The sequence below is a fragment of the Ixodes scapularis genome, unplaced genomic scaffold (assembly GCF_016920785.2).
Source record: "Ixodes scapularis isolate PalLabHiFi unplaced genomic scaffold, ASM1692078v2 PGA_scaffold6__148_contigs__length_123643588, whole genome shotgun sequence".
Taxonomy (NCBI): Eukaryota; Metazoa; Arthropoda; class Arachnida; order Ixodida; family Ixodidae; genus Ixodes; species Ixodes scapularis.
Window position 1 is genome coordinate 29,464,470 of NW_024609881.1, and position 24,795 is coordinate 29,489,264.

The 24,795-nt window shown below is 44.5% G+C and overlaps 3 protein-coding genes across 3 annotated transcripts in view; 2 read left to right on the plus strand and 1 right to left on the minus strand.

Annotated features, from left to right (window-relative positions):
* LOC120839607 (meiosis-specific with OB domain-containing protein) overlaps positions 1 to 1,032 on the plus strand; it is a 65,410-nt gene extending 64,378 nt beyond the window's left edge. Inside the window, exons 11-12 of the mRNA XM_040209919.3 lie at positions 744 to 830; positions 895 to 1,032. Coding sequence (XP_040065853.3) covers positions 744 to 830; positions 895 to 996 — 189 coding nt within the window. The 3' untranslated portion in view covers positions 997 to 1,032. The remainder of the gene's footprint in view (positions 1 to 743; positions 831 to 894) is intronic.
* LOC120839606 (ADP-ribosylation factor-like protein 16) lies at positions 980 to 2,958 on the minus strand. The gene is made up of 2 exons (XM_040209917.3): positions 2,619 to 2,958; positions 980 to 2,509 (listed from the first exon to the last, which is right to left on the minus strand). The coding sequence occupies exons 1-2, from the start codon at positions 2,653 to 2,655 to the stop codon at positions 2,013 to 2,015; spliced, it is 534 nt and encodes a 177-aa protein (XP_040065851.2). The 5' UTR covers positions 2,656 to 2,958; the 3' UTR covers positions 980 to 2,012.
* Positions 2,959 to 3,179: 221 nt separating this feature from the next.
* The window catches only part of LOC120843654 (ras-related protein Rab-40B), a 46,229-nt gene continuing 24,613 nt past the window's right edge, over positions 3,180 to 24,795 (plus strand). The window contains exons 1-2 of the mRNA XM_040215084.2: positions 3,180 to 3,439; positions 24,021 to 24,325. Coding sequence (XP_040071018.1) covers positions 24,078 to 24,325 — 248 coding nt within the window. The 5' untranslated portion in view covers positions 3,180 to 3,439; positions 24,021 to 24,077. The remainder of the gene's footprint in view (positions 3,440 to 24,020; positions 24,326 to 24,795) is intronic.

The window sequence follows — 24,795 nt, forward strand, 5'->3', positions numbered from 1 at the left end:
CCTAGGACAAATGTCCCTAGGACAAATGTCCCTAGGACAAATGTCTACAGGACAGACGTCCACAACACAGATGTCCATGTCCTCATGGGACTTACCATGGAGAAATTTTCTTGGGGGTATTCCGAGAATGTAGCATGGACGTTTTGTATATGTTAGGTGGGCAATGTGTGTTTGGTCTCGTGGAAACTGCTAATTGTTTCCAAGCAATGTAAATGTCTCCAGAACGAACAGAATTTCATTAATGTCTCCAGGATAAATTTTCCAACGAAAATCCCCTAATTTTCAATGTATGTAGTGATCTCAGATATCCATCAAAGGTTATTTGCACCTGCGTCTTTTATAAGCACTTACGTTATAGCAGACATTGTACTATTTTTTTTTCGGTAAGTATAATACTATTTTATCATGCCTAACTGTCCTCATTAACGTCTTCACAGAGTTTTGAGGCAGTACAATAAACGAGTTCATCAAATATTAGTATGCAAGAACATATGTCCGGAGCCTGCACCATAAGGTGTGCATTTTTGTGCTCTAGTCCACGCCTGCAAAAAAGCTGAAAAATGAGTCAAATCTATATTTTCTTTCGTGGTTTGCATTGTGTCACATGTCACAAAATTATGCTAGATACTTGTATGGCACAGATTATGGAAAAGATATATGTGTAAGCAGACAACCAAACTATTTTCTAAAATGGTAATCATAATGGAATCGATTAACACACATATAAACCTATTACCTCATAGGTGGAGGAGTTTCAAGCACTGTCCGAAGATGAAATGACCTCCCTAAAGTGGAACTTCCTCTTGGAAAGATTCAAGGTTCAGTTCCAGGTATTTAAGTTTGTTATCTTTGCTAAAATGCTTCACTGAAGAGCCCGGGTCTAATTTTGTCCAGGTCACTTTTCCGTCATCTGGAATGGAACCGATGGTCCGTGTGGTCAACTGTGAACATGCGGATCCCAAGGAGTTCCTGGAACGAGTTTTCAACCGCTTCTGAACTTTTAAATTTATTATGGCAGGATGTCCATTCTTCACAAGTTATGTAACTGACGGCTGAGGGCCCAAAATACATCTTAACATTTTATGACATACGAGTGTCCTCGTGTAACAAAGAGAGCAATAAACTTAATTATGAAACATTTGCATCTATAACTAACAGGTTAAACAACATATGCTAGCTAGAATGCAGAGCACAAGTTTGTCTGCTTATTTTGCAGGGGTTGTGGTGACGTCAGAATGCCGAGCCCTGATTGGTTCTGAATGAAAGATAGTGGGTAGACCTCCAAGCAGCTTGCGTTGAGGTCCACCCACTATCCTTCAATCGGAGCCAATCAGAGCTTGACATCTTTGTGATGTCACCGCAACTCTTGCGCAAGAAGCAGACGACTTGCTCTCCGCATAGGACTAGACATCTATAGTAAGTTACAGGTTAAGAAGGTAGCGGCAAATGCCCCTCAAAGGGAATCGTATATCCTTCCGCCACCTCTGCATCCAATAGCGTCCCACCGTTTCCGTGACGTCGCGGCCAACGCGCGAGGAAGGTCTTGCCTTTCTGTACATATTTGCTTTATCTTTCAACTTTGACTTAGCATTGTGGAAGCCATGAGAGGGAGATTAGAGTTTTCCCCTCCGATGGAAACAAATACGACTTTCAGAGATTAGCTTCCCCCTCCGATGGATACAAAGGCTGCTTTTAGGGGCTCGGTTCCCCCTCCAATGAATACAAAGATTTCTTTCTTAAAAAATGGGGGTCGATGACAAGTTGGCACCACTCTGTGGCCATTATCTATCCATTGAAGCGGAACAAAGAGTGTTTCCACTGAACTCTTCTTTCGACTGCGGAGGGATTTGAAACGGGCGCATCACGCTTGTGGGAGGAGCTGCTCCTACCTTCTCGACTTGTAACCGAGTATAGTGTTTGTATAGAAATTAACATTTGGTACACACATCCCCAAGGGCTCATGCTTTTAACTCTGAAAGATTAAAAAAGATGTAAAGTTGCAACAGTATATATCACTTGGAGGTTATTTCCGACAACCAGACAACAACTTCGTCCAATCCATACTCAGTCAAGCAGCTTGTCTGCACAACCCTAAGTGGCTGGGAGGCGACCTCCAAGATGTCGTTCAGCCTAAATGCCGTCTTGTACTCGTCCAGCGGCACAGCCAGGTAGGCATCCACCTTATTGAAGACCACTAAGAAAGGCACATCCCTGAGGCTCTCAAGGTTCAGCAGGTCTAGGAGCAAGACAACCGAAGCGCTGAACTGCTGAAGGTTAGACGAGTCCACAACATAGACCAGACCGAGGGCACCAGCGCACTGTTGCGGCCATAGTGGCGCCATCTGTCCCCCAATTTCTCTAACGCTGAAGGCCTTTTTCTTGATCTTCAGCTTTGTCATGTTGACCCCTACCGTTGGTCTGGGTATCTCCATTTCAGACGTTCTGCCGCGACCATCCATGTGTTGTTCGAGCCGCTTCAGCAGAGTTGTCTTGCCCGAGCCGCTGGGACCTACGAAAATAATCATTTTGCCAGCAGCGTTCAGCGCCGAGGTGGCTGGTCAACCAAGCTACCCACGTGATAGGTCTTCAGCGTCGATAAGATGAAATTAAAGACGCACCGATGCGCGGGTTGATTGGTGATTGCTTCTGTGGCATCTTTTCCCGCGTGATTGAGCAGAATCAGCCCCCCGGGGTGCTTGTCGACGTAGTCGCTTACGTTGTACACCTGTTGTCTGAAGATGATCCAGGCGTCTGCTCTGCTGTTGTGTTTCTCAACTTCTTGTAAGCTTACGGTGGTCATTTGAAGCACTTATCTCGGGGCCAAAGTTGGAGATCGTGCCGTTGCCCGACAAGCTTTAGGGCATTTCGGCAAACAGCGGTTGCTATGGCACGTGCTTTCAGCTTCTCCTTTTGTGGATGTTGTCGTCATGCGAGCATAGAGATCATAACATGCGAATGATGGATGCGAGCGGTAAGGTAGGGTTACGGTTTTATTTCACAAATTAGACAAAACTTGTTCTAACCGTTTTTAATATTTGAAGGGCTATTTTTTAGAGAGCTGTAATAAAGCAGCATAGCGTATTGCTCGTAAGAGCGGGCAATATATTACGATATCGAGCTTCACAGCTCCGCCGCCACAGTAGCCGCACCCAAACGGGTACGGCGCTGCGATCGAATCCAGTTCGACACGCTGAAGTCGTAGCGCGAACCAATCCGAATCCATCTACCGCGCAACAGAGAGCAGCAGATGTGTGTCGTTCGGTATCAAGTGGTGCTTCGTGCTCTCGCGTATTCGGGTCATTTTTAAAGGGCCTCGAAAATCAGCATTTGTGTGGTCTAGTTTCGCTCGAGAAGCAGGCTGTTTTCTCGGTGATCGCTTTCGACGGGCCACTTCTGCGTGCGACATCTGGAAAAGGATGCTCTTGTTTTCGAAGGAACGGTAAGTGTCGTACGCCGTGGCTTTTCTCTCTATCAATTTTATTGTGACGATTGTACTTTTTCGACGACTCGAAAACGTATCAAAGTCAACGACTGATAGCTTTGACAGCCTTACGAAGACGTTGTTTTCGCGGAATATAGCGGTACGTTCCGCGTTTTACGCCTACCTAGGCGCCAGGAAGCTGGTTAAAAATTGCTATTCGAGACGCTGTTTGTGTATGGACCTAAGCCTATTTTGAAGATCAGCGACGTTTTTTTGCGATACTTTGGGTTCCTTTTTTTGCTCAGCGATTAGGTGGAGTTGGAACTACGTCTGATTTGGACCCCGTGGGACGGTGTGGCGCGTAGGTTTTGTGCTTGTTTGAGGCTTCAAAACAAAAACATAAAAAAGATCGGTTTCTAACTTGAGCAGCAAGCGGCAAGTGGGGCTCAATGACGCATCTGCTTTTGGGCGCTTGTTTTTGTTTTGTATTTTTGATTCTGGTGGCGCCTATTTTTAAATATCAATCGAGGGCGGTCACTGGCGTCTCATATCTCTGCATAAATGCCCGCGGTGTTTTTTTTCTTTTCTTGTTTTGTGTAGGAAAAACCAAGAAAGAAAATTTAAAAAAAGCGAATTATCCGTGTTAATTTTAAGCTTGCATTATCTCGGCGAGGATCAAAAAGGAAGAAAAGAAAAAAAGGCGGAAAGTTCTGTTTCGGTAGACTGGTCTCCAAAGGAGAAAAAAAGAAGCCAAGGAAACATAGGTGTCATAAATGCTCCACTGACTTTGTGAGTCTGGGCAGGCACCACCGCGTAAAAGGGGCACGAAATAATGATACAAAAGAGAAAAAGGGGCCGAGTTTGAGTAATGAACAAGAATACAAACGTTCAGGAGGTTGCGGAAAAAAAAAAAAAAAAAATCGGTTTGGCCCAAATTTTTGTTGGCGGTAAAGTAGCTTATTTCTGCGTGGTTCCGCGTTTACGCTGCTACGTTATTTACAGCGCAAACTTCTGTGCCTATTTTTTTTTTTTTTCAACTTCACCGTCGCATTTGATTGGATTTTGTGCGTATGTTTGATTGCTAGCTTCTTGTCAAATGGCCGTAAGTTGGTGTCTTTTTGCGGCCCTTTGCTTTTTTAGTCGTCTGCAAACCGTTTGCGTTCCGTTCCTTGCCCTTAAAAAAAAAAAAAAAAATGCAGGTGGTGATACGGTAATTTTAAGCATCCGATTGGTTTATCGAGTGGCACGCTCTAGCCCTTTCATTGGTTGAGTGGTCCCAAGAACGCGGCGACGCACCGCGTTTAGGGTAGTTCATTGGTTCACTGACTTGAAGCCTACGCGCCGATTCGGGTGAAGCGATGTTTGGCGTTTATCTCCTTTTCTTTGTAAAGTATTTTGTTTTTTTAATTTTAATCAGCGTTGTTGCAAATGTTTGCCGAGCTTTTGCTGATAACGGCGACTGCGCAACTAACGTAAAAAAAAAAGAAAAGGAAAGGAAAAAAAATTTAAGCGAAGAGGGATGTCTTTAGCTGTTCCCGATTCTCAAGCATGTCTGCTATCAGATTCCCAGCAGACGACGTGACTGGACTGAATAGCTGGAACAAGTTTTTTTTTGTTTGTTTTTCTTCGTCTGCTTTTGTCAAGGCATAGATTTGGGGCTTGCTTTCGCGTGGGCGGCCTGGAGTGGTATAACATGCTGGCTCGTGTCTGGTGCTCCGGAATGCGTTTCAGCTATTCCTAATTCCGCTGGAACAGGTCCCTGTTGTGTTTGGCCTAGCTTCCTGATTGGAGCTGTGATGAGCAGACGGAGTTGCAGATGACAGAGGCGGAATCGCAGACAACAGAGACGCATGTTTTTAACCATGGTTAAAAGTGCTAAAAAGACGAATACAAGAGGGAAGTCAAAACTTGCATACCTTCAGAGGGGCCCTGCAATCATATTTAAGCGTCTACCTTTTTTGAGATTTCCATGTCTCTTGGGGTTCGGGCAAGCCAGCGGGCTCGGAGAACGTATATAAATATGAGTGCGGGTGTCAGATTTTAACCAGACGACACGGAAACCTTCTCTACCTACGGGTGCGACCCGCTGTGCCGAAAGCGCGTGATATGCAACGTCTTTGGTCCTGGGCTTACCACTGGTCAGAGCCGTTAAGAGCTTTTTTTTAGTCAAAAAACAAGATATCCGAAGTATGTACCAACTCGCCCAAGCCTCAACTTTAACAAGATATAAGTGGCGCGAGCCGTTCTAATTATTTATAACAGTAGTTTTTGTTCAGTATTTTAGATCGGAAAAGAAACAAATGCAGTTTATAAAGTGCGGAAACAAAAAATGATCCGTTCACAAAAACGCCAGCAAGTGGTGGAAAAGGCGGCGCATACTAGAATAGTGTTGTCGGATCAGGCACCGACGAGCAGTCAGCGTAGAAAGGTCCCGGATGTACGCGGCGGCGCTGCAGTCAAGCATCCAACTGGTTCCGAGCATTCCGAAGGCCTTCGGCGAGCAGCTTTGGTTTGCGGTTTTTTCCTTTGGCGGCATGGCAGCGCGAAGTGGCTCCCGTTCTGAACTGATCTTTACCCCGTATTTGCTGTCGTTTGTGGCCAATGAAGTGTCATGCCGAATTAGTGTTTAATCGCGCACCAAATGCGATGCGAGCCGCCCTAGCTGCCCATTTCATATAGCCTATGCAGAACATGCTTTAGTGGCGCCCTCTCGAGCCGTCGACATGGAGTGCGGCAGCTGTGAGCGCTCGCTGAGCTCACTACTCCTCTAGTTCACGTCTACTCAGGCGACCAAGGGCGTCATGAAGGAGGTTATCTTTTGCTTGTTTTTGTAATTTTAATTTGCCTATAACTTTTACATTAAGGTGAAATTCGAGAAAAAAAAGGTTTCATTAAGTTACTACGTTCAGTGCGTTCAGGTTCGGTGCGAATTAAAAATAGCTGTAAAAAAGTCTTTGCAGGGTCCCTTTAGTGTGTTTTGTCAGTAGAAAATCCAGGAAAATTGATGTTTAGCGCTACTAAGGAAGGAAGCCACTGAATGTTCAGAGGGTATGATAGTTTGGAAGTTGGGACTTGCTCCATGCCAATGTGAGAGCTGATAATAAGAGGCAGAAAAACCGTGTGGACGTACTCCCCACGCGCTCGAAGTCCTTCTAAAATGATTTAGTGGTCTGCGATGATGCTCAGCTAGGTCACAATTAGAACCATGCGTTTATCTTTTGAACAAATTTTAGCTAACTATCTGACTTGTCGTGATGGTTAGACCCCTATACAGTAAAACCCTTTATTTTCGTGGTCTCTATTTTTTTGCGACTTGGTCACAGAGGAAATGATTGCGGCCACTAAATTTCGTGAATTCCAGACGCCTGCATTGATACTCGTAAGGACTGAAATTTTCACGTGCCCCTAAATTTCACGAATTTTTAGATTCGCGAAAATCAAGAACTCGCAAACATTAAGGGTTTCACACTATGTCCCCCTCACCGTATAACTCACCTGCACAAACCGCATTAATGTAGCTTTTGCGGCTTTTTTAAAAGAAGTCTGTAAAGTTTATGAAACACTATGAAACAAAAAATAAAAGCAGATGAAGGAAGGAATGCCTGCCGGCTTTATTCCACAGCTTTAATTGGCATTTCCTGTTGGAGCATGGCTGTATTGTAACATATTTCAATGCATCCACAATTCCTCGGCTCTTGCTGTTGCAATCATGCTTTCATTTGCCGACGCAAAAGGTGTGTGCTGTAGGCTGCAGTTTCAGAATCCTGCGGGGGATGTATTTCCGTGCAAGCACATTCCACTGGTGTAGGAAGGGCATTGCACGATGCCCAGTGCCTCTGCAACCTTAAAGAGGCGATGCATAAAATTTTTTTACTTTTAGTAAACCGCTGAGTATTATTCTGAACATTTGTAACCTATGAAACACACATTAGTTTTTTTTCTCCAAGCACTAACAGTTACAGAAGAAAAAAAAAAGAGCAGCATTTATATTTTAACTTGCAGCCAGAACAAGTGGTCTCATAATCCGGAGGCGATTACACGCAGCCGCTGTTTATCGTAGCCATGCGCTGGGGTTGGGGAAGCATGGGGCACATGCCAAGTTCCACGCGTTGTCGAGGTTCGGCTCGTCCCATTATCGCAAATATTGGGCATGAACCACTACCCGAATGCACGTCGGGGCATCGGTCGTCTCGAGCCCAAATTAAATGTTCACGCAGCGCTTGTGTCCACCTTGTAAGCCTCCGCCTTTACATGTTGTTGCCACGGGTATTTGCAAAGCTCGGCGTCAGAATCTTGGGGATTGCATTGTCGACAACGCGAACCCCATGACTTCGTTGTCAAGTTTTGCGAAGGAGAGATTGAAAGAAAATGTCCGCTCTTATCCTCGTAATCGTACGACGACAGAGAAGCTTCTTGGTTCGTGCTGTTGCGTGGAAGTATGCTCAGGACGCAGTGGTGCTAAGAAAGCCTGCATAAAGTGAGGAGCCTTCTTACTTGGTATCGTTACACGCTTCCTTTAATGCGTTTGACTGCGAACAGGTGTGCTGTGTTTTTTTGAGAGCGCTTGCTACCAGGGAATGCACTGGTGACACCAATGTGGTAGCCCTGGCCCATTTTTGGTTTGCCTTTGTTTCCTCATTTTTTATGCATCATTTTTTCACCGCATGCTCGAAAGAATTCCGGCAATGTTATAAGCATCCAGTTCTTGTAGATAGTGCATGTATTAGATCTTGCGAATACTGCGAAACCTTTAGTCTGGTACTGAAGGTTTTGCGTTAGAAGAGTTCAGTTGCTATTTGCACGCTGGTGCTACCTCGTTCAAACGCTGCACAGCACGCGGTGGTGGAACAAAAGTGGTCATAATGTACCCGGTTGCGCTCAAGTGCATATGTGGAAACCAGCCTTGAAGAGGAGGCATTGTTTATTGTTTCGCTTACTTCGCTAACAAAGCAGCTCTTGTCTTTAAAAGTGGGCACGTTATTCAAACTAAGAAAAACAAAACAAAGTAAAACACTTCAAAAATATACTAAAGCAGGATAAAGCAAAGACGTGTCATTGAGAGACAAACAGCGTCTTTTGGATGTTATGAGGTGACAAAATAAGTTTCGGTTGACCTTTTCGCTATTATAAAGAAGCTGTAAACGTGTCATTGGGGGCGAGACATCAACTTTTGAGAGGTGAAAAAAGGAGGTTTGGTATGTTTTTGTGGAACATAAAATGAAATGTCATTAAGGAGCTAAAAAATGCCATAAACCGCTTAAAAAAAGGCACACCTTGCATTAGATTTTTTTTTTTTTTATGCGAAGTTACAAGATCAAGCATGTTAAGAAGCTGCTTATAGTCAAAATAAAATAATGGTGAGGCAAAGAAAACGTGCTGGGCTGAGGCGGAACTTCCTCAACTTTTTTTCTGCTTGTGACTACAGTGGCAGGAAAAATGAGCAGTTTGTACCCTAACATTATGCTCTTGTGCTTATCTGCAAAGTACTCTATACCCCCCCCCCCCCCCCCCCCTCTCCCCCTTCAGGTCATTCATTGTTTCCTTCAAAGGTTAAACCGAGAACAATACATAGGCCCATTTCCAAGGAAGCCACCATGAATGCTTATATGCCTTTGTCCTTCGAGAGAATGCTGAGATTGTTGAAAGACTTGGGGGTTTACCCTATTTTTGTGTCACAGAATTTTGTAGCTGCAAAGTGTGTTGTCAGAGGGCTCAGATTCTAAGTTCGTTAGCTCAGATTGATGAGAGTGTGCTTATGTTGTCTACAGTATGCAAAAAAAAATTTAGTTTCTCACCCATTTAAAAATCGTAGGTGCGGGGTAGCCGCTGTTGTGTGCCACATCCATGTTTTGTCTTGCCCTTGTCATACACCAGCACCACTTGTATCATTATTTCACGCTTGTGGAGATGGCTGGATAGCCACGAAAAGTTAAGTTTTCACTTCCTAACAGAGGTAATGTTTTGAGGTAACGCTGAATTTAAGCTTAATTTTAAGAACTCCTATATTTGATTTACCAATGCCAGCTGCATCAGGTGTGGCTTTTGTAGGTTAATGAATCGAATATGGCACTTATTTGATTTTTGAGTATGTGCAGCCTATCTTAAAACGCATACCGCAAATACACTGCCCTGCACTTTTTTGCACCGAGCTACACTTTTCTGCACCAGTGCTGGCTGGTGCAGGTAAACCGAATGAGCCCACTGTAACGCATACGATAGGAGCGCTGACCACAAGGTTGACTGGGATCTCGGTAAGGTTTGCGGCTGCTTGCCCGTTCATGCCTGGGTGTTCTTGCGAGTGTGCGGAACTTTCTCGGAGCAACAAGAAAGTGAGGCTGCCATTTTGGGCTTGGGATACCTTAACACCCCTCATAGCTGGGCTTCGTAGTGTTACGCGGTATTAAAAAGTGCTAAAAAGACGGGGCAAAGGAAAAACACAAACAACACGGAAAAGCATTTGCATCTTTTCTTCGTTTTTGTATGTCACGCTTTTTAATACCTGCGTAATCGTGAACCAACAGATTTGAGCCCAAAGTTTTAATACAACTTTTTAAAGACTTTCAAGCTTAAAGGCTGTTGGAGAACCAGCAAAGTATCTGACAGGAAACATAATGGACCAAGGCTTCAACTGCCTTTCTGATTCGCTTAGTTCTCAAAGCCCTTGAAACTCTGCTGCGACCCGGGTTCAAGTGCCACGAAAGAGAGGAAATGGTGTCCGAAGATGGGTGTCGTCGTGAAAATCAATTTAAGCAATCTAGATAAGCCAGGTAGACATAGCAACACCCGAGGAGTGGCATCCTTGAAAGGAGGCGCACTGGGGAAACTTCTCGGTAGCCGAGATCTTATTGGGAGGTGGGATTTTATTTGCAGATTCGTTTGCTGTTCAGAACAGTTGTCATTGTGCAGTACCGCAGAGAAGTTTCAGGCAGTTTTTATCTGCTATAACGAGATGTTTTTTTTTATAGATTCGTTGGTAGGACCGTAAGGGGATCGTTTGGCTCTTTCAGCTCTCCCCACGGTTGAACTTGCATGCAGTCGACAATGACGTTTCTTTGCTGTGACTGGACATGCATTGCTTTGCCACATTCTCTAGGTTCAAAGCTTTAGTTTTCATTTATAGCTTTTTGTTTGCGCAAGCTCACCCCTTTGATATTTTTGCGAAACAAGTTCGCCATCCAGCCACACGCTTTTGTAATTACAGCATCATAATTTGCGGAGTTGATTGTCCGTTGTGGATTTTACGATGTCGCATGTCACCATTGACGACACAAACGTGCACTCCGCCCATGACAATACCTTTTGTCTTTGACGTTACACGGAATTGGTTCAGAAGAATGCACCAATTGTCTGTGTGTGTGACGCCTTCTCGTAACGCTGTAAAGTGCTTTTTCTTCTCCTGTAACCTATTTTACATTAAAGGGAAGATGGGGCACTTCTACATTTGAGAAAAAACGATTGAATTGCGTTCATTTGGCTTTTAGATTAACAGATATCAAAATTGTTTTTCAATGCGACGCGCCGGAGAGCCATACGAGCAATTTCAAAATAGGAATGAAGCCCCGCCTCCCTAGCCTTGGGCAGCCAAAAGAGCCGTCGATGACGTCACGGACAGCGACTGTCTTTCGCGCTTTTTTCGCGTTTAACAATACTTACGCAGCAAATGGTTTGGGTATTCGGGTTCACGGGGTAAAAATACACTAGAATTCACTTCTAACTCATTTTTTCCAAGAAGCTCCGTAGCTTCCCTTTAAAGGAGAGTAGGGGTAGGCTCTCGATCAGCAGTTCTTGCACGGATATCCTATCTCATATATTTCCTCAAGGTTGTTCGTTTTTATGTTTTCCTGAAATACAAGGCACATATAAATTCTCTGTCGGAGCCACCTTAGTGCGAGTTTGATCAATGTTTGGCTTGTCCTTGTGTAATGTTGACATCACCCTTGTGAGTTTGGTTTTTGTTATTTTTTGGGCTACCCCCACAAGACTGCATTCTCCGAATCCCCGGCCTCTACTCTTTCCGGCATGTTATTTAGTGTCGAAGAATTCTGAATGTTCATTGTGAAATTGGTGAATGAGGGCAATGCCAAAACCGACAGTTTTATACACCAACTCAACTCTCCTACGTCACGCCGCGGTGGTGGCGCGCCGGACGCACTTCCGGTGTGGGGCGGTGGGCAGAAGTCGCCGTGCCAGACATGCATTCCTGTGTTCCTTTGGAATAAACGAGACTAAAACCCTGCCTTCTCGTCAAAATGCTGCGATGGGGGTTTTTACCAAGACAGTCTGGAAAGGTTTGAAGATCAGTTTTCATGTGTTTTTGCACCCTCCGTTCGTCCGAGAACACGGATGATAGCCGTGAAAAGGGCAAACGAGACGCTGTCGAACTACGATTGCGTGTGCGGGCCACGATTTGTGGTCGCCAGATGTATTTGCTTTGTTCTAACATGAACGAGAGAAGACCCTCAAGTTGTCCGGACCACCCACGGGTTCAGTGCGTCTTCAAATTCACACGGCCGCCTGATCGTTCGAACTTTCGTCTGCTGTTTCAAAGTTGTCTGCTTTTTGTCGTCTGCTTGTTCAAACAAAAGCGGCCCGTAGACCAAACTTTGACCCGGTGATTGCAATAAGAAGTAATTGCAGGCCTCAAAAGGCTTAAGTAGGCTCGGTGTAAACAGTAGATACAAGATGTTAATTATTGGTACCGGTGGCCATCACCTACTTGTTACGCTTGGTCTGTTCCCGCTTCCGATTTTCAGTATCGACGTCGATCATCGCCGCTACCTTTTACATTTTTGCAGCACGAACGACGTCGCGACCGAAAATAGCTACAAGAATCTTTTCATGGTTTTGGCGTTTCTACAGCGTTCATGCGAATGAATCGCCGCACGTCAAATTATTTACGGAAAGTTTAGCGGCGTAACGAGCCTTGATAATTTCGCTCAGGCGATTCAAGTGGTAAGACATTGCGATAAGGATGTAGAATCGACAACTCCAACGCGAAAAAGAGTATGCAGACTCACACAGACGCCTACAACGTGACATTCGAATGGTTTGTTGACGCGGGACGCGGTGCTTCTTGCCCGTACTCCATTGCGCGTGCGTTCGAACTGTCGTCTGCTCTTTCAAACTTGGCTGCTTTTTGTCGTCAGCTCGTTCAAACGACAGCGGCCCGTAAACCAAACATTGACCCGGTAATTGCGATAAGAACTAAGTGCAGGCCTCAAAACACATTTGAAGGTTGGTTGGGGTAAGTCGGCTAAGTGTAAACAGATACAAGAAGTTGTTGATCATTGTTACCAGTGGCCATCACCGACTTGTAATGCCCGATTCTACTTGCGGTTTTCAGTATCGATGTCCTCCATCTCAGCTACGGTCCACGCGTTTGCAGTCCGAGCGACGTCCCGAGTGAAAATAGCGAGCAGAATCTCATCGTGGGAGTCAGGCTTTAGCGCCCATTCTGCGGCGTCCACGTGAAATGAATCGCCGCACGTCACATTATTCACCCAAAGTTTTGCCTCAATAGTTTTGCTGACGCCGCTCAAGTAGTCAGACATTGTTAGGAGGACGTAGAATCAACAATTCCAACGCGAAAAAGAGCACGGGGACTCCCACCGACGCCGACAACAACGCAATTCAATGGTTTGTTTATGGGCGACGGCGGGCTTCTTGCCCACCATCCACCGCGCATGCGCGGCGCCGGTGGCGTCCGCTAGGGGCGCTCCGGTTTGTTTGTAAACATGAGTTGTTTACAAACAAACCGCCGCTTTTTTGTGTGCTGCTGTACGGTTGCTGGAGTGAGCTTCCAAAGCGTTCATTTGGCACCATCGAACATCTCGCAATCAGTTAGGAACAGATTCTACTGGCTGTAGGTGGAGAGTAAATCCCTGCCTGCCACTGGCGTCATGTTTTCATTGTTGTCAGTATGCTCTAGAGCAGGGGTGGCCAAACCGCGGCTCGCGAGCCGCATGCGGCTCTTTGCTGGTCCAACTGCGGCTCGCGGATCCCTCGTAAGGGGACCCCCCTCTCCCCCTTCCCGCATTTCCCCAGGAAAGAAAGAAGGGATTTCAGGCAGAATGAAGTACGGCTCGCGGTTTGGCAGCTTTGTACCTCCGTATACGTACTGTCGTACAGCCTTGTGCACTCATACGTACAGTCAGACTCTAAACAAAATTTAAACTTGCCCCCCCCCCCCCCCCCCCCCCCAGTGGCTCTTAAAAGTTTCGTAATTCCGTTTGCGGCTCTTAGGCCTGGTAGGCCTGGCCATCCCTGCTCTAGAGCTTCAGTTAGGAAAGAACGGTGAGGACCGAATTTTTAGAATCAATAACTGCAAGAAAATGTTTTGGTCTAATATTGGGGAACAGGTTTTGGTGTATTTGGTAAAATTTGAGGCAAATCGGGGATTACGAAAAAAATGCCAGAGTACCCTTTGGAGACATGCGAAAGGGGCAATCATTTTTTGAAATTATTTACAGTAACTGTACGAAATTTTCACAGTTTATGGTGGTTGAGCATCTTTTTATAGAGGTGGTGTTAGTTTTGATATAGGTAGCTCATTTATGTTCTGGATGCTATGCACATGCAGGAAAAACCATGTTCTTGCGCACATGTGGGGCACGGCAACATACTTAAAAGAGCCTAGTAAAATGAACTAATTCATTCCTTTTAGACCACTGAGTGCAATGAAGAACAAAAGTAATGTGTGTGCGACTTATTTTATTCTAAAATATGTGAAAATCACAAAAGTGCCAGTTTCGAAAAGCTAACAAATGATCTTAAATTATTTATAAATTAAAAATATAAATATACTTTAACCAAACCTTGATAGTTGTGTTCTACATATTCTAAAGCATATGGGCACAAAGTTTGGTGGTGATAGATCAAAAATTCCTGTGCACAAACTTTGAAGGTGTCCCAAAATTACAAAAAGTGATAAACACATTTGAATCTCACCGTAGATGTGTAGCAACACTCTTTCGCAACAGGAAAATAATTTTGTGTGAAGAATTTGCTGAAAAATTAAGCTACAAAAAGCTGCGATAGAGAGGAGGTGGCTAGGCCTACTTTGCTCAACACAAATATGTCGGGATGTGTGAGAGGCCTGCTTCTCAACACAAATGTGTGTACGTCACAATTTCAAGAATTGTGACGTACAAACACAAAAATGGCTAAAACTAGTGCCGTTGCGGGGAGTTAAAGTATGTATTTAGCTGATTTAGTGATCATAACCGGTCCTTAGGTTTTTATATACATAAAATAAGAAGATTTAAGGATGTAAAACACCCTAAAATCCAGAATCACATTTTTGAAAAGTGTTGCTGTTCTTATACTTGCATCTCCCCTTAAGGGTATAGGGCCTCAGCAGGTGTGAGCCGGTCGGACAGCTCGTCTGTTTTGATGCGGCAGTCTCGATAGAGGAGGGGATGGGAGACGGCAATAAAACTTGGCACCGTATCCGGCATAGATAGCAGAATGTGCCGTCATTCAGCCGAGCCAGCAGCTGCCGCAGCGGCTGTTTTTTGTTGGGTGCCGGTAGGAATGTGTGGACAGAATGCCAGCTGTTGTGGGAGGAGGTGTGGTGGTGATTTTATGGCCCAGCTCGCAGACGGCGGCGTTCCTCCAAAGTGCTGTCGATCGCTAGGATAATGCGATTGTCCTTCTTAATGTGGCTGCCCCGACGCGGTGAGTCTGTGTGCAGTCTTGGGTGGGGGATGGCACTGAAAGGATAGGAGTGCGGGAATTGTGACAGTAAACTAATGCAGCGCCATTATTTGTTTTAGATAAGAATCTGCAAGTGGTAATAACACTTTCTGTTGGCTGCTGGGTTGTAAAAGTCGCTTCAGTTGTGTATCTAGATGGTTATTTGAGCCAAAATGAGCTTCAGGCATGCATCTTTTTACTCTTTTCATATTTTACCTATAAATAGAGCAAGTTACTTCTGATGTGTTTTCTTTTATGTGGACATAACAAATATGAAACAATTTAATAATAGTTTGCGCACCTGATATGCTGGCAACATTTAAAGTGGCAAAGGTAGATTTTCCCAGTTTTATTAATTTCTTATGCACATTTAAAAGCTAGGTTGCTTGAGCGACCATGTAGCAACAATATTGCAAGCATTTAGTCTGCTAATGGCAATTTATGGCTTGTTTACTTAAATGGAAGCAATAAAGCCATTCTTCAAGTTCGCATACATACCACTTTGTGTCGATGCAACACTTGATCAGTCGCATGATTTGGGCCCACTTCATAGTTTCTGTGAGACATATCGGGGGGGACTTTACATTGTCATTATGCAGGGTGTTTGATTTTAACTGAGATTTATGTTAATAATGCCGCGAAACCTACACTAATGCGGTCCGAGCAGTTGAGTTTATGGCCAGTGGGACACAGTACAAGGGGCTAATCGTTGCAGTAAGCTGAATAATTACTCTAATATGTTAGTTTACTTTTCAGTGAGTGAAAATAACATATGGTTCCAATTAGAAAGTGGCTGTGCTTCATCATCTAAAACCCTTAAATCAGTCAATTTTAACAGGACTTGAAGCATGTTGTGCTGGGGCGCGCTAAAGTTACTGCTCTTGTGACAGGTGCGAGGCTGGGGGTGCGAAAACTGATAATGAGGAGCAGAAAAACTGCACGAGCGCGTCAAAAATAGGTTGGAGGCTTTTTGGGACCCTGAAAAACAAAGCTCGTGCACCAAATACCGAGATGCCTTCCTCAGTTTACCTATTTGATCAATAAAGTAATAAAAATGTCTATGTTCGTTCATTTACTTCCTTGAGGAACATAATAGGTGGGCTGCGATTATTTATTTGTTTCTTTTTCTGCGATTATTTATTTTGCGTAAGTGGATGTATTGTTGGTTTGTTTCGTGCGGTCGCAAACGAAATCAGGGATCAGCAACGCAGGACACATTGTGGAACGACACAATGCAGGACACATTGTGGAAGTTTGTTTTGTTTTTAATTGATTTTTGAATTTGTTACACTGGTGGATGTTTATTGGTGTTTTTCAGCTAAACTGTAAGGTCTACATCCTTGCGGCAGGCCATGCTAAACTCTCGACTTATTCACAATATTTGAACCTTCGAAGATGTTCGTTTGCTAAACATGTGGTGCCATCTGAACCCAACACAATTCAAAAGGTGCTCCTCGTAGGTCGGCTTGTTGGTTGCCAGTGTTAAGATTTAGTCGAACACACTGACCTCATCGGAAGACGATGCTGTGACTTTGTCCCCAGCCATTTTCTACTAGTGGCATTTTTATTGTTGCCCTCCAGCTTGTTTGGAATGACGCTGTTTTTCAGAAAGCTGTAAAATGCAGCATGTGTTGTCAATTGCACTCCAATTTTTTTATTTAGTGTTTTTCGATGATGCTCAGCAAGTTTCCCAATGAAACCATGCCTTTACACTTAATATTTAAAAAAATTATTTACGCAAAAATAATTAACAATTTCATTACCCCAAACTTTAATAATTTTTCTAAATAGGCTCCTGGCTTAAGACCAAACGACACTAGCCGTTTTTTGGTGCGGTGGATAGTTTTTTTAATATTGAATTTGTCCACCTTTCGTGAAACACCCTGTACATTGCTAATATTGTCACAAATGTCCGGCAGAGAGACGGTTAGCGCTGCAGGAAACTAAACGTCTAATAAAGGAGATCTTGTGCCCAAAACAAAAAGACAAAGAAGTAGCGTCGAAGGTTGGGAGAGTAGCACAATCAAGTGCAAGAGCGAAACAGACTCCAGACCGCCACGCGGGTTTCCAGAAACCCGCGTGGTTTTCTGGAACATTCAGCGTAGAACGTTCGGTGTGTAGAACATTCAAACCTCAATCACACAAGATTCTCAAACTTACAAGTATGCTAAGTTGAAAGAATAAATCAAAAGAGCTTCCGCTTCCAGGAATCGAACCCGGGGCCTCTGTGTGAAAGTCAAACACTGTAACCGTTTGGCGACGCCCGCACTCGCTCGGCCACACGCGTGAGATTATGCCCATCGTGTCACTATATGAAAATGACTCCGTTGTGCATCTTTACGAGCAGTTAAAAAAACATTTGAAATGTAAAGAATAAAGTAATTGGGCTATGAAAGGTGAGTCTTTTTATTATTCTTTATGCCGGGCAGCTTTTTTCGGTGATCTGTTCTCTGGCTTCTCCCTATTTTCAGAGATATTGAGCGTGCGGGTGATGTTTTGAATGCAGAACAAGCACCTTTGCACATATTCATGAGCAGAAAGAATAAAGCAGTACTTGTTTATTTTTATTTTGATCGTCTGCATACACAAGGAGTTTCTGCTCCAGTGTTACCGCATGGTACTTGACGTCTCTCTTGGTTTTCCATGTGTCCTTTGTTCGTTTGGCACATGTATCCACCATGGTGGAGAGCGGCAATGCCATGTTCGTGCTGTGTCCGACAGTGCACATAAATACATGTACGAAGCCGTTTTAGTACCGTTTTTTATGCCACGAATTTAAAATAAAAATGCCGTAACTGACCAGTTATTTCGTCTGCGTGACTGAGAAATGTTCCAATCTATCTAGTACGTACGAAGTATTTGTGATATTTGCTCTTATAATGGAGTGCAGGGAGAAAATACACTAGCTTTTTCCCATAGAAATGCATTACCGGAAGTCAATTTCCGACTGGTTGCTATCTGCTTCAATTTGCCGCAGCACACTAGCGCCAGTTGAATTTCTAGCGTACATTATAGTAACTCTATGGTCTGACCACAGCCAACGCTGCGATTCGATGGAGCCGATCAAGAAGTGCCAGAGGGTGTCGTCATGGTGCTCACCGGCTTCGTGCGTTTGCTATTGTCCAATCACGCCTGGCGAATGTGCCGCGATCCTGAACTTTGTTTTCGTGCACGATCGGTTTAGTCGGTTGCGGTAAGTGCACAAAGACGAGGGGCGTGGCGACGCACTTTTGGCGCAGCTCAATTGGCTACGTCGGATTGTGGCGTCAGTAGTAGCATCTGCCACAGTCCGTCGGAAGCGGAAATGGAGCATGCCACATATATTTAAGCGAGGCCCTCGATTTTGCCATTTTTGCAATTTTTAAAATTTTAGGCGAATAGTTTTTTGCGCAGATTCCTCAACCCGGGTTAAGAATACATAGCGCACCAGTCCGAGTCGCAAAAGTTGCGCTCGCGAAATATTTCTCGAACTCGCAATGCGGAAACTTCGTGAACTATTGATGCCGTGGAAATATGCAGTGTTTTCTGGCATATAAATTTATGTCGGCGAGTCTTGTACAAGAGTGAAACTTGCATGTAATTTCTTTTTTCTCTCGTAAGCATGGAACTTACCTGTGCAAGATTTAGACTGTGGGGACAATATTTCTCGTGCAATTTCTTGAGCGAGAATATTGAAACTGGCTTCCACTGGGTGTGCAGATTGCAATCATAATACAGATATGCGGGCTTGGTATCAGCGCAGCTTTGCCGCACCGACCATACAAAATGGTATTTGTAGAATGGTGCAATTTATATACATAAGTTGCACTGACGTCACATCGCATACTTTTGACCATCATGAAGAGGAGGAGAGGGAAGCTGCTTTTGTAAGAATTTTGAGTGACAGGGTAATCTTCTATAATCTTCTGGGAGGAGAATAGCGACACCTGTGCAAATCCGGGAGGCATAAAAGAGGGTCCTGATAAGATGGGAGCTCCTTCTTGCCCTCGTCTCTGGTGTTCATCGGAGCGCTCTTTGAATGACGTCGCCTGCAACCTATGTATACTTGCTTTTTCGTAAAAACTACCATTTATAGCAGGGTGCAACTTGTAGACCAAAAAATACCGTAGTCGTTTACAGTAGTGATTAGTAGCATTTAATTTCCCTCTGGTATGTTTGTCAAAGGAATGGTGAACCCTTAAACAAATTGACGTCATCATATCCCCATTCGAGCTTATTAAGCGTGAATGCGGATATGATGACGTCAATTCCGTTGTGTGTGCTTGTGCACACCAGGGGCTGCTTACTCATGAAAAGATAGTGCACCGCTTATTATAGACACTGAAATGTTGGGTTCACCATCCCTTTAATGCAGTCTCTTGGCAGTTATCCGCTCCATGTTGCATATATACTTCCTTTTTCCGAGTGCATTGAACATATATTGCTGTTATGTTTCCTACCTTATGTTGTACTTTGCTAGGTCAGGCTAGTGAGTGTTAGCATTACTGCATGTGGCGTGGTGTTTGGCACTGCAGCATTACTACATGCAACCCGGAGCTATTTATTTGTTCTCGCGAGTTAACGCTTTGGTATTCGTAGGGTAGAGATTCGGGGACCATTTTTCAAGCTCAGAAAATGTCATGGACTTCTTTTAGTTGGGAGCCTGGGCTTATAGATCTTTCCATCTGAGCAGTCATCTGACCGGCGGATAGAGGGTGCCAACTTGCTTGCCACCATGAGGTGGGTTCAGTTTGGTCAGTTTCGGCGCGCTCGTGGCTGCGTTGATGTGCTACATAGTTTTTGCTTCATTTCATTAAACAAATGTCTTTTGAGATGCGCAGCCATCGATACAGTGGTACTGGACCGCTTTAAGAACTATGAAGTGATTTCGAGTCTAAATTGTGCATGTTTTTACGAACATGTTCATGTTCGTCGTTTGGCCAGGTTCGGCGGCGAAACGACTGAACCGATGCGGAAGGAGGATTGCTATTGTCCACTGCCGTACCCGCCGACACTAAATTCCATAATAATATAATGAAGAGAGTAATGCATGGAAGCATAAAAAAAAATAATTTGACAACCTGAGTAACAATGTGCTCAATCACTGAGAACAGATCAACTCGCATGGTTCGTGCTCACTTTTTAATTTTCGATGACACCAATTTTTTCTGAACATCGCCCACCGGAAAGCCCTTCTGTAATGACGTGCAGACTGTGAAAAAGAAACAATAATGTCTCTACCTGTCTTTTTTTCTTCTTTTTTTGAAATTAAAGACTTAAGGTGTTTGGATGGCCCATCCTAGGCAGAGTAGGAAACTTTTTTTCCAACTATCTACCCTCCTAAGGTGTCTATTAACAAAATTTCGCAAAGGTTTCCTTAAAAAATAAGCTATTTGTTATATGTACATTTTCTTCCACATATTCAGAACATAGTGACTGACCCGTCGAGCGAGTACACCCGTGAGCGATATGAAGGTGAACATCCCTCTTCTTGTTTTTGACACTCGTGCAAGTTTTGGAACAAGCTCTGTTCCAGAAGAGGGCTAGAACGCAAAGTTTAGACCCTCAAACCACGTACCATTTGAGACGTTGAGAGTTAATATAGCTTTAGGGAGCCGTAAAACAGGCAAGAAACCAGGTAAGGTGTTCACCTTCATATTGCCGGCGGGTGTGTATCGGTTTTCCGCGAAATTTGCGAAATGAAATTAAAAAGCACAAGAGAAGTGACCTCCGGCAAGCTTGTCTGAAGTCGAATGTCAGAATTTGTGTAGACAAATTTTAATTTGTTCAAACGGAAGTGCTTTTTCCTTTCGGCAGCGTCGCCAGCTGCCGAAAGTAAATCCGACATCGCCAACGCTGCACTTGGGTGATTTGTGTACAGGCGGCTTCTTTTGGGTGCCGCCACCTATTGCGTATACCTGATGCGCTCGCAAGCTGTCTGTGACACGCTTTTGAAACGACTGGAAATGATTTCTAGGCATTGCCCTAAAAAGATCAAGCTCAAAAACTGTATTTGCAGGAAAAAAATGTTTTTTTTTTCAGAAGGCTTGATTTGAAGCACTTGCTTGAACTATGACGTAGTTAGCGAAGTGGTCTATTCTGTTCCTCTTCGAACGACTTCAAGCAAGAAGTGTTGTTTAACTTTCTCTCTTTCCCTCCCATCGTTCATGGCCACGCGCACGTCCTACCCGGCCAACCGTGAAAGTATTTCGCGAGACCTTTCTTTGCATGCAGACGACGCACCCTTTTTCAGTTCCTCTGTTTTTTAGCTGCGTTGGTCGGTCTAAAACAATTTTTAAAAAGGTAAGGAAGACGAATCCGTATAGCAGACGTTTGTGAGCGACGCTAGGGGCGATGCTGCGCGAGAGGTTATTTAAGAGGTCGTCCGGCACCGAGAAAAAGAACTCGTCCGAGCTGTCTTGGACTTCACCTTCGTGCGCATGCCTCTCAACGCCCTCGGCACAGCGACTGGGTGCCGCCATATTGAGAGTATGAAGGTAAAGCTAGGAGATGGCTGATGTTTCGTCATTAACACTTTCCGGTCTCTGATTTTTATTTTTCAAAGTCAGCATGTAGTGCCTTTACTGTCGTCGTTGAAAGAACTATATTTCATGAATGACAATAATAAATATTATAGATATGCAGCTTGCGACACCTCTTACCATTTTTAAAAATTCCTTCGCCAATTACATAACAAAAGAAAAGATGTGAGGAGGAGCTCAAATTGGTGAGGAGGACACAAACTTTGACAAACTGTTTTGCGCTGCAAAATCCTTTTTCTTTTATACTAAGATTTCTTTTTTTTTTTGTCTTCCACCACGCGTTTTTGAAGCTTTTGAGACGGTAAAAGAAAAATATCGATCTTGGGGTTGTCAGTGGCCCTTGAAGATAATTGTTGAAGCACTTGAGTGACCACAGACATGGAACTGGGTGCAATGCACAGTTACTTTAAATTCCTAAATGAGCCCATGAAGCTAATGTTTTTACCACCATATGATCAAAAGCCGCTGTTTTTGAATTTTTAGGAAGGTGGAGCACGATGCTTTCGTGAGACACCCACAGTGAATCCTTACGTTGACTATATTAGTTGCGTATTACGATCCTAAATGCGCTATCATATATATACATTGCACTTCTTATTTTGAATGTGTTGTCACTGTCCTCGAGAAAACCTGAGCTGGTGTAGGCCATTGGCCTCTCAACTCATGCTCACCTACAAACTCTGTGTGCGCCAATGCTAAGGCTGATTCCTGTGCCTCCTCTAACCTCACCACACGTAGCCAGTATGCTGCTGATGGAGATAGCCAAAACGTGTTATAAAATCAAGTGGAGAAGTTGTGCTTATGATTATGACATGGACTTGGGCAGTAAAGATAAGCGTCGGACGACGCTTTACAGAGCGAGACGGTGAAACGCCTTACGGCGACCGCATCGCACGATTCCAAGATGGCAGTGCCCGTGAGACAGTCTAGAAAGGTCTATACACAAATGAATACTGGTGTTTTAAGTGCAGCGGGGTTATGCCTGCTTGCATTAAAAAGGCTCTGTCTAGTAGAAATTTTCACATTTAAAAATGGTCTCTCGTTCAGTCCAATTTGTATTACATTTTTTTTGGTGGCTTAAGTCAATAGGAACAAAGTCATTCCAATTACCATAAAGCTGCACATGGTAGGTTTATTCAATGTGACATACATTGCAGCTAAAGAACCTGCAATGTGCATCCAAGATGGAAGTTTTCACAAAAGCCTGCCTTCACTTTTTTTTTTTGACACAAAAGTTGAAAGTGGAATAGGATATTTACGGTAGTTTGTGTGGAATGCTCTTCCCTTTGATAAGGTAGCTTGTCTCCCTGCTGTGCAAGGCAGTTTATCTAGTGCAGTATGACTTTGGTGCCTAGAACGTGATTTCGAGTGGTGTGTTTTGCATCCTATGCTGTCCATGCATTGTAAATTGTCCTCAAGTCGCCACAAATTACATCACAGGAGCCAGCGTGTCGTGCTGTCAGATATCATGATCCTGGGGGACGGTCGTAGACGTTGCAGTGAAAAAAGATGAGCAAACACAAGCGTTGCTGTCCTCGTGCTGTCCCATCTTGTAAGTGCCGAAGTTTCCCTTAAGTGTCAAGCTGGAAGGCGACCTATAGAAGAATGCCAGGTGTCTGCCGTATGCACCTTCGCTGCTCTGATACCAGCAAGCAATGTCCTCATTTGGGGACGTTAACTGTCTCCACAAAAAAGGGCGCTGTAAAGGCGCCAGTCGGAGATCCGTTGCGGGGGTCTGATTGTGGTTGACGTGAAGGCGAGAGTGCTCTCGGCTGCTGATTGGATATGGTACCGCAGCTTGCGTGGAATCAATGGAGGCATTTTTGACCCTTTCACGAGTTTGCAATCTGGCAATAATTTAGCAAAAGCGTCTCACCTACATACAAATAGCGAGAGAGGTCTCGCAGCCTCTGATGTGCTTGTCCTTATACCTCTTCATCCACCGGTCGACGTCAGCTTGTGTACAGCTGCGGAACAAGAATAAATTTGAAAACGAAGCTTAGATTGTAAATGGCTTTAAACGTGACACAGCAGTGGAACAAGGATAAATTTGAAAATGAAGCTTAGATTGTAAATGGCTTTAAACGTGAAATAGCATACCATAAAAATTTCAGCCTTCATCGAACCTCACTTGGTTGTGGCACTCAGTTCGTAGCAGACACTAAAGGCTTTCTCGTTCCTTTAGCTGATGATACACGGTGTTTTCTTGTTTTATTTCCGTCGAAGAATAAAGCTTTGTGGCCGATGAACTGTCCACAAACGCTACCTCCGCTCGTCCCGTGAGAGGCAATTTATATTCGCTCCCTTGGTAACCAAAATCAAACCCCAGGCACCATAGTTTCAAGCTGCAGTGTGGCAATCAACTTGCTCTTTCCCCTTCCCAGAACCACAAGGCCGTTTCCCCGAGGAGCCAAGTCTGGGCTGGTGCAGCCCGAGCAGCGATGGAACCTCTGGTGAACGGAGGTGGCGTGGTGGGCGTAGGGGCCGCAGGGGCGGGCCCCACTGCCAAGACGTACGACTACCTGCTCAAGTTCCTGCTGGTCGGGGACAGTGATGTGGGCAAGGGGGAGATCCTGGGAGGCTTCGAGGACGGGGCCCTGGAGTCGCCTTTCAGTGCTCCCGGCGGCTTTGCCTCGTACCGCACCACCACCGTGCTGCTGGACGGCAAGCGGATCCGACTGCACCTCTGGTGAGGCAGTTTGGCGAACGCGGCTTGTTGCAAACCGGCATTCTCTGTCTCTCTGGATGCACATACAGTCTTTGGACACAGTTTTTGTCTCTGGACACCGTTTTTGTCACTAAACACGGTCTGTGTCTCTGGACATGTCTGTACGTCTTTGGACACATCTGCGTCTCGGTGCAGTCTGAATCTCTGGATACCGTGTCCGGACACAGACACTGTATCTAGACACAGTTTGTGTCTAGAAATGGACTATTGACGTAGACTTTCAATAAACTGCAGAACCGTTTTTAAGACTTGGTTAGTGACCGGTATGACGTCTCTAGTTTTAAAAATTGTCATAAGATTGCAGCTGCCCCAGTGGCTCCTATGCATCCCTAGGTGGCAAACTCGAATCCCGGTTGAGGTGCCCGTTATTTGATGAGGCTTATTGCAGAGGGCTCCGTGTAACCAAGATTTCAGTTGCACGTGGAAAGATC